The sequence below is a fragment of the Streptopelia decaocto genome (genome assembly GCF_964273445.1).
Source record: "Streptopelia decaocto genome assembly, chromosome: 7".
Lineage (NCBI taxonomy): Eukaryota > Metazoa > Chordata > Aves > Columbiformes > Columbidae > Streptopelia > Streptopelia decaocto.
This window is the reverse complement of record NC_138661.1, coordinates 13,531,686-13,541,713: the sequence shown is the minus strand read 5'-3', so window position 1 is coordinate 13,541,713 and position 10,028 is coordinate 13,531,686. Positions and strand designations below refer to the sequence as shown.

The following is a 10,028-nucleotide window of genomic DNA, read 5'->3' as shown; positions in this document are numbered from 1 at the left end:
ATGTGTTTAACTTTATAGCTGTGAGTAGTTCCAGGAACTTCAGTGGGGCTTGAAGTTAAATTGGCACGTAAATGCTCTTAGAACTGGGAGCCTGCGTTTGCACAAGGTTAAGCTAAGAAAGCTTCGGTTTACACACATTGGAGCAATATGTTTCTGCAGGGAAATTGCACTGAAAGAAAAATCCCCATTCTGGTTTAGGCCTTCTTCCCTTCCCAGATGCATACTGAGATTAAAACAGGCATCTCCACATCTCCGTATCTTCCAGAACAGCTAGAAACCACTCCTGGAGACTGTGGGTGTCAGCAGGATGGAGAGGATAAGCACGATGTCCTGCACTTCTCCTGCTTGTACAGCCTCTCTGGTGAAAAGCACAGCCTGAGGATGTTTCTCCCCAGAGCTGCCACCCCGTGAATACCCCCATGGTGTTGCATGAGCAGACCTAGAAGCAGCCACTCAGGGCTGTCCCTAACAGAGTGATACCAACAGATCTTCATGCTGACCAAACCCCGGCGGCTGTGGAACACCCTCACCCCCATTTGTATGATGCAATGCAAGCAACCCAAGGGGTGGTTTGGGGAACATATAACTACATTTGCAGCTATTTTATCTTCTTAGTCACTGTCCTGATATCCTGAATGGAATCCATGGCTAGCTATGCTGCCGAGTTACAAGCAGAGCATTAAAAGGCTTCTCCTCAGAGACACAGCAGCTACAGACAGCAGCATCAGCCTTTGGGTCCTTGGACTGAAGAGTCTAAGTAAAACCAGCCCAGATTTTTCAGAGGTGCTGAGCACACCGAGCTCCTGGTATACTGCATTAAAATTAAGCCTTTTTTTCTTCAAGGCATTCCAAAGAAAGGTGCTCCCTGGGGCTACAGTGGCTCATTTCCCTGGTGGGCTGTGTCTGGCCAAAGGCTCTGGAAATATCTCCCAGAACCCCTGCCCCCCCTCCTCCAAGCCCTCACATCAGCTCTGAGTCTGAAACCCTGACTCCTGTGAAGGGCTCAGACACTAAAGGTCTGTACTAAAGGTCTGTGTCAGGTAAAGCCCAGACTGTCTCTGACTGTTCCCGGGAGAAAAAGTGGCAGCAAACCACCCCCTGGTGCTGAGGGCACCCACCAGGTCCTGTGCATCTCTCTGCCAAGCCTACCATGGCTCTAATGCTGCCAGAGCCTTTGCTTGCACTTCATTAAGGTGCCTAATGAACACACTAGTGTGCAGGGGTACTCTCTGCTGACTGGACCAGATCTGGAAATCTCGTGTCAGGCAAATCCCACAGAAACATTACCAAAGATTAAAAAAATAAGTTGTAGAAGCAGCCACAAAATGCTTCACTAAGGCAGAATTAAAGCGGCATATTTTAAGCAAGTAAAAGTCATGAAGTTACAGAGAAATCTTCACTCACAGTATTATGATATACCATGAAATAGCCTTTAGTAACAGTGTCACAAAAGCTATTTATTTTACATTACAGTATAAATGGAAGATAATTTTTTTCCCTGTTTCCTTTGACAAATATACCCTGGCTCCTGTCCCCTTGTCCTGGCCCCTCTGCCAGCTTTGAGTATTTCTACTCAGACCCTTATTTAATCTGCAGACTGAGAAGGTACAGAGCAAGACATCAGAGCGTGTCCCCCAGCCCACCACCTCCCCCCAACAGCCCTCTGGGACCCAGGAGTGCCCCGGTGGTGCAGCTCCCACCACCCACCCCACTGCACAGCAATTAGCCCTGTTCTCCAGTGCAGATTTGCGGCTTAGCTCTTAAAAGCTGTTTCATAAATATTCGATGGCCTTTCCGACAGGGTAATGTGCCTCTGTGACATTAAAGAGGAAACTCTGTGAAGGGGAGGGATGACAACAAATTTATCCACCAATAGCACACTCTTTTGGCACAAAAGCACATTCTTATCTTTACATCCCATAATGAGAAGGCAGGGACGGGACTGTTGCTACAGCTCTCTGGGTGGGTAGATGTACAGAGTAAGAGAAGGGTGGCTGTAAATTGTTAGATATTTTTTTTCTCCCTGCCTTTGCAAGCAGAAGGACCTGCACTTACGTTCCTGCCGTGGTTTTTCTGAGCCCCCGGTGAGGAGGACTTCTCGCACGATGTCAGACTGCGAGGGACTGCCTGTGGGTAAGCGTCAGATTTATATTTACCCCGGTGTCCTGCCGACTAGTTCACATTCTCAGATTGCAAAGTCACACGCGAAGCCGCTTGCTTTCGAAGGGAGCCGGAGCCGTGGCAGGCAGAGGAGAAACTCCCTGCATCACCGCCAAGCCTGGTGCGGTTCCTTACGAGCCCGTGGTGGAGGGCTGGCGCGGGTGGTATCGCCTGGATTTTCTCTAAAGGCACAGGGGCTGGATAGGAGGAAGGGTTCGATAATTCAGGCAGATGGTCTGAAGTGTCTGTGTCCTGAGAAATGATGGTATTGACGTGCGTAGTCTCAAGTTCGGGAAGGGGAGTTTCTGGGGATGGGTTCTGCAGGACCACACGCGCTGTGTACGTCTCGTGTTCATGCCTTGATAAACCTTCCTGGACGGTAACAGCCACAGCAATGGCAGATAAATGTAATGCGAAGGGTTTATTTGCTGAAAGGAAATAGAAGCATACCTTATTTTCAGAATAAGTGCCTTACGTGTTTTGCCTATATCTGGAAAGGGGTCCTTTCCTAGCACTTACGGCTGTGTATGTCAAACTTCACTGAGCCAGAGAGCACGTAAGCAAAAAGCATGTTTCTCAGCTGGGGTTTTTTTTAACTTCTATAGGAATTGTAAACACTCCCCAGACTGTCTGCGTGAAAGGAAACTCTTATCGAAATGCTACAGTAATTGTACACCAAAGCATTTTACTAATAAAGATATGGACCATTGAAAACATTTTTTTTCTTTTTTCTTTTTTCCTTTTGTCATGGCAAGCATTTCTCTTTTCATATATATATATGTATATGTACATACTGTGTAGAACTCATGTTCACTGTGAAGGCTGCATGTCAGACATGAGGATCTGGACTAAAAAGTGAGGCTGAAGAATGAGAAGGCTGCTGCAGTGCCTTTTTTTATTTTTTTTCCCACCTCTCTGCTTCCATGTTATGAAAACAATCCCAAGTCCAAAAATGCGCACTCAAAACCAGAGTGGAAAAATATCAATTATGTATAAAGTGCAGAGTGAACTGCACCATGCGCAATTCCCTGTGCCGTCGCCATCGTTGTCTAAACAGGAGAGATGAAGATGAATATTTCTTGCTTACCTTCTCAAAGGGCTGATCTGTTCACCAGCAAATCTTCCCTTCTTCAGGCTTTGATTTTAAGGGCCTGATCTCACTCTGCTTGTTAAGCACTCTGAGTTAAGGGTGGGATATTTCAGGGTGACAGTGACAGTATTTAGCTGGCATCTGATATTAATGATGAAACTGATATTGAGCATGCATGGTATGTTGTGTGCAGAAGTTACTGATATCTTAATTACCTTTGCTGCTGAAAGGGCCTGGGAGGTTTCCTCTAGAAAAGCATTCATAGGCGTAAGATTGGAGGGAAGGAAGCAGTTTATTATGGGCAGGAATGAAAAGTAAAGATGAAGTGATGTTCAGATATGGATGTGGAGTGCAAATGTGCCAGCATATGCAAAGGAAAGGTTTGTTTCTCTCTGTTTCCCCAATAATCCTCTCAAGTCCCCCAGCCAGAGCTGCTCCTGCCCCTCAATGGGCACAGGTCGCTGCCAATGGCTCACCTGCTGCACGGACCTGGCATCATTTTCTAGTTTGTGTATGTATAGATGTGTGCATCCAGGTATGTGTGTATAAATGCACACAAAACCAACACTGGAAATAGAATTATTAAGCAATTTTAGTGAACCAGTTTCTGACAGCTTGCTTTTCATGTCAAGGTATTTGAAATCAAATACTTCTCTTTGTGGTTATTGCTCTTTTAATAGCTAGTTCTGAGTTTAAAACTTTAGCAGTAAGAACTCCATAAAAAGGGTTGCAAAAAATCAGCATCAAACGTTCAAAAATAATTATTAGTGCCCACTAATGCAGAAATACCACTTTGCTGAATCTGAGCAACATAGTAAGGCTGGTGTTGTACATTTAAAATCCTTGGTTTTAAATGCGGCCAGATAATATAGCTGCAAAAAGTTGTTGCAGTGACAGATATCGTTAGCACTGCAATGTGGCTTGAATCCAGAGCCCTGCGTATAACACAAACCGTACAGACGTATGCATGTGTCCGTGTATACACATGCACACAGCTATAAATAAGTTTAGCCAAAGCAGAATATTAGTGTCAAGGGTATGTACTGCTTTGCCAACCTCCTTGCAAAGGCTATGGCTCACGAACAACCTGGAGAACTGCAGTTTGTAGTTACAGTAAATTAATGCCAGAATTTTTCGCCTGCTTTCAGCCTGCACAAGAATGTGGCAAGAACAGCTGTGTAATTGTTCCCTCAGACAAACAACCCAGAGGGAACTGCTGAATACAATCTTTGAATTAAATAGCTGGATGTGAACGGGTCAATATACCAATAATTTTTCAACAAGAAGCTTTATTCAGTAAGAGTATCCTACTTCTATGCTGGAAATGGTTATGCAGTTTTTCAGGATGAAAGCACTGGGTCTTTTTAAATCTCTGTTTTATGTTCAATTCCAGTGTGGCTGCACCCTTTCAATGATGTGAAATGGAAAATTAAACACGTGATGCAAATAAAGTTTTATTTTGTCTTTTGAATGTAGCAGAGAAGACATAAAAAAAGGATCCTAGCTGTCAGATTGCATTAAATGTAAGCAAGTGTACAGTCATTTTGGACTGAATTCATACCAAAAAAGGCACTTGAAAGCATCACTATCAAAATGATCTATTAGTGAACAGCATTCTAAAATTTAGGCTATTAATTTCTCATTGTAACACAGTGAGATAAAGAAGAAAGAAAGATCAGTCACTTCAGGACAAATGCACTCCTATTTCTTTCTCATTAGCAATTATTGACATACTGATGCTATCCATTAGTGCCAGCTACATAGATTTCCTGCCATTCCTACATGCAGATAAAAGAAAAGCACATCAATTATTTAAGTGCTTCCTCTTGTGTGTATTATTTTTCTCTTGTAAAGAGACATAGTTCAGTCCCCATACGACTGAACAGTCTTTCACACACCCAGCATTTTGATGAGGAGTATATGAGTCACGATGGTTCTGGTTCTTAACACAATCCTTTTGACTTCAGAAAAACCTCGGAAGTCAGGCAAAGGTCCTTAAAGTGCCTCTTGCCCTACTTTTTTTATTTCAGCCACAGACTGACTTTGAATGGCGTGGGTAACTTTTTGTGGATAACATCACTGTTGCAATAATACAAGGTATTCGGCTGTAATAGATGAAGATTATATTGCTGAAGAAGGAGTAGCTATTCAGACACTGGGAGTCTCATATGTACATATTTTCTGTTATTTACTACAACAGGGCTAAGGAAGGAAGAAACAGAATTCATGTAGCTTGTTCTGCAGCAGGTGGCACGTGAATCTAACTGAATTCCCTTAAAATTCCTCCCAAACTTTTATTGGCCTCATTTCAATAGAGGAGGAAACAAGACCTTTCATCTGAAGTATGTTCCTGACTAGCTAAATACTTCCTTTCAAAGCTAAAATTACACATTTCAAACATGTCTTTAAGACAGGCTGGAGCCAATTTGCTAAAATTGGTGTTTTCAGAATAAGGATATCCCAGAAACCCACAGGAATTTAGATTTCCTGAAATTCAGCACATATTCTGCGCTGTCATGGGGAGTCCATTGAGCTCAGACAGGGAGGCTGCTAGTGAGCGAGACCTCCATCTCACATGCTGGGCTGTCTCTAAACAGCCTCTGGGCATAAAATATGGCACAAACATATTTTCGTAACAAAAAATCATTAGAAATGACTCAGCACATGCATGAGCAGTAGTACTCCTGTCAAGTAAAATTGCCCCACTTTCATGCACTCGGTATAGGACTATATTTCAAATTAATTTTTCATCAGATTTGGTAAAAAATCTCAAGCTTTTTGCAGATAACTCTGTGTTCCCCCTAGGGCTGGAGCACCAGTTCTGCTATGCAGTTTAGACCTTAGATAAAAAGTCCTCACTCAGACACTAATGTTGCCATGTGAGTGGTCACACTGAATACCACTATTTGCAAGGTGATACATTGAAATCACCTTGCAGAATTGCTGTACAGGCTTCATTTAATGCCCTGAGATAAGCAGCGAAGTGGCAAGTTTTTTTTTTTTCCAGCATATCAACCCAGCTACCTGTTGCAGGTTAGAAAAGTACTGGCATGTCTTAAGCATGGGTTAAGGAGTCTTAAGGACTGGGTTAGGGAGCAATTACGCAATCTGGATATCCATAAATCCATGGGTCCAGATGGGATGCACCCACTGGTTCTGAGGGAGCTGGCTGAGGTCATTGCTAGGCTACTCTCCATCATCTTTGCCAAGTCATGGGAGATGGGAGAGGTGCCTGAGGACTGGAAGAGAGCAAATGTCACTCCAGTCTTCAAAAAGGGCAAGAAGGAGGATCCGGGTAACTATAGACTGGTCAGCCTCACCTCCATCCCCGGGAAAGTGATGGAACAACTTATCCTTGGTGCCATCTCAAGGCATATCAAGGATAAGAGGGTCATTAGGGGCAGTCAACATGGCTTCACCAAGGGGAAGTCATGTTTGACCAACCTCATAGCCTTTTATGAGGACATAACGAGGTGGATAGATGATGGCAGAGTGGTGGATGTGGTCTACCTTGACTTCAGTAAAGCATTTGACACAGTCTCCCACAGCATCCTCGCTGCTAAACTGAGGAAGTGCAGTCTGGACAACTGAATAGAGAGGTGGACTGTGAACTGACTGAAGGAAAGAAGCCAGAGAGTTGTGGTCAATGGCACAGAGTCTAGTTGGAGGCCTGTATCTAGTGGAGTGCCTCAAGGGTCAGTACTGAGACCGGTATTATTCAACATATTAATCAATGACTTGGATGAGGGAATAGAGTGCACTATCAGCAAGTTTGCTGATGACACCAAGCTGGGAGGAGTGGCTGACACACCAGAAGGCTGTGCTGCCATCCAGAGACCTGGACAGGGTGGAGAGTTGGGTGGGGAAAAAATTTAATGAAATATAACAAGTGCAAGTGTAGAGTCTTACATCTGGGCAGGAACAACCCCAGGTTTTAGTATAAACTGGGGAAAAACCTGTTATAGAGCGGTGTAGGGGAAAGGGACCTGGGGGTCCTGGTGGTCAGCAGGATGACCATGAGCCAGCACTGTGCCCTTGTGGTCAGAAAGACCAATGGCATCCTGGGGTGTATTAGAAGAGGGGTGGTTATAGGTCAAGAGAGGTTCTCCTTCCCCTCTACTCTACCCTGGTGAGACCACATCTGGAATATTGTGTCCAGTTCTGGGCCCCTCAGTTCAAGAAGGACAGGGAACTGCTGGAGAGAGTCCAGCGCAGGGCAACGAAGATGATGAAGGGAGTAGAGCATCTCCCTTATGAGGAAAGGCTGAGGGAGCTGGGTCTCTTTAGCTTGGAGAAGAGGAGACTGAGGGGTGACCTTATTAATGTTTATAAATATGTAAAGGATGAGTGTCAGGAGGATGGAGCCAGGCTCTTCTCGGTGACAACCAATGATAGGACAAGGAGCAATGGGTACAAACTGGAACACAGGAGTTTCCACTTAAATATGAGAAGAAACTTCTTCACAGTGAGGGTGATGGAGCACTGGAACAGGCTGCCCAGGGGGGTTGTAGAGTCTCCTTCTCTGGAGACATTCAAAACCCGCCTGGACACATTCCTGTGTAACCTCATCTAAGTGTTCCTGCTCCAGCAGGGAGATTGGACTAGATGATCTTTTGAGGTCCCTTCCAATCCCTAACATTCTGTGATTCTGTGATCTCTAGAGAGTGGTCTGCAGGATGAACAACAGCTCCTAACCCCACTAAAACCTGGCACTTTGTGGAGTGCTGGCTTGCGTACTTGAAGCTCTCCAGGAAGGAGAAGGTGAAGCTGGGGGACTGGGGCTCCCACGCCCCAGAGTTACCAAAGCCCTGCACAGCCAAGCACCAACAATCTTGCAGTCAATACACTTAGAAAGAAAAAAAATTATACATAACTTTCATCTTTGGGGGAAAATGATGTGAAGCCTGGATGAAGAGTGGCTGTGAATGACTACAGCTACAGCACTGTTATTGAAGCTGTTCAGCCTTGCTCAAGTCCCTGGGCTTAGATACCACCACAGATTACATCAAGTCTGTCTAGGGATTTGATTTGAAGGTCTAACTCCACTTTTGTTCTTGTCCAACTTGCTACATGCCATGGCCAAGCCACTTAAAGATGCTCTGCAGCTGCGATGGACATGGCCAAGTCAAACATCCTGAAGAGGGAAGGTAAAAATGTCTGACAGTCAGTGTAAATCTTCAAGACAGAAGCATTTCCAAATGCCAGCCTTTACCCCATTTAGTGGCTTGTGCTTTTGCTTTGGCCAGGCTCACTGGGCAAGACATCACCTCTCTATGCGCAGCTTTCCATAGGAAAGCATCCTATCCATGAAGCTGTTTCACCTGGTTTGGCTGAAATCTCAGAGATTTCCTGCAGTTTGCATGGCTCCCTCTTGCTCTCCCCTCTTTTCCCAAAAGCTCTCTACTGAGTTCACCTGAGCTGACAGCCCATCCTTTGCCTGCTCAGGCATGGGGGAAGCCCCATCCCAGGGAGAGATGGGGAGGAAATCCACACCAGCTCCTGCTCTCTGACTCCAGGAGCTTGGCCCATTCCTGATCTTTGTGGAATCATAGAATCATTTAGGATCATCAAGTCCAACAATAAACCTAACTCTGCCAAGTCCAGCACTAAACAACATCCCTAAGCAGCACATCTGCATGGCTTTTCAGTACCTCCAGGGATGGTGACTCCACCACTTCCCTGGGCAGCCTGTTCCTGACAACCCTTTCAGGGGAGAAATTTTTCCTAATATCCAATCTAAACCATCCTTGGTGCAACTTGAGGCCACTTCCCCTTGTCCTATCACTTGCTACTTGGGACAACATACCAACACCCTCCATGCTACAACCACCTTTCAGGTAGTTGTAGACAGCAATAAGGTCTCCCCTCAGCCTCCTTTTCTCCAAGCTAAACAGCCCCAGTTCCCCTAGCTGCTCCTCATCAGACTTCTGCTCCAGACCCCTCACCAGCTTTGTTGCTCTTCTCTGAACTATCTCCAGCATCTCCATGTCTTTCCTGTAGTGAGGGGCCCAAACTGAACATGGTATCTGAGGTGCAGCCTCACAAGTACCAAGTAGAGGAGGACAATCACCATCATAATAGTACTAAGTGCTAACAGGTAATTTTTGCAAAGCAACGAGAACCTAGAACACTCTGTATTATTTAACAGGGTTGGTTACTGATGAAGACCTCACAGAAACTCTGATCTTGATTTATGGACCTCTTGGCAAACTGATTTCCTTTTGCATTTGGGAATCAGATCAGAAGATGAATGTTAACTACTAAAGACAGTCAAAAATTTTCCGGTAGAGTGTTCTGTCGCAAAATACAGACGTTACCAAACCAAAATGCAACGTTTTGTCAACAATATCAATATGTTAATATGTTTCTAAAGACTACATTTTGAAAACTGAAACTGAGTGGGAAGTAAGACAAAAAATTTGGGAATTCTTGGGTAAAATAATCCCAAATATAATACCTGTGTTCCTTGGCCCAATTTGATGCAAATGAAACAGAAATCCCAGAATTTTTGTGGCAGCTGGGAGTTCTCCTGCTGACCCTCCCTGTTGCTCCTCCCAGAAAAGCTGTGGGTCCTTGATCTGTCTGAGCAGTGCCTTGAACAAATGGATGCTTTGCATTGAGGGGGAAAACATCAGTGATAATGAAGAAATCATTTTGTATGGTTTTAAAGAGTTTTTGGAACCTGAGGATCACACAAACTCGCAAGAAAAAACGAGTGACTCCGGTGCCCCAGGAATCCACGGTTTCCAAGGGAAAAACAGAAGCAGATTAACGGTGA

At 44.7% G+C, this 10,028-nt stretch overlaps 1 protein-coding gene across 1 annotated transcript in view; it reads left to right on the top strand.

Annotated features, from left to right (window-relative positions):
* The first annotated feature begins 1,777 nt into the window (after positions 1-1,777).
* The window catches only part of EML1 (EMAP like 1), a 131,246-nt gene continuing 122,995 nt past the window's right edge, over positions 1,778-10,028 (top strand). Inside the window, exon 1 of the mRNA XM_082058219.1 lies at positions 1,778-2,133. Coding sequence (XP_081914345.1) covers positions 2,106-2,133 — 28 coding nt within the window. The 5' untranslated portion in view covers positions 1,778-2,105. The remainder of the gene's footprint in view (positions 2,134-10,028) is intronic.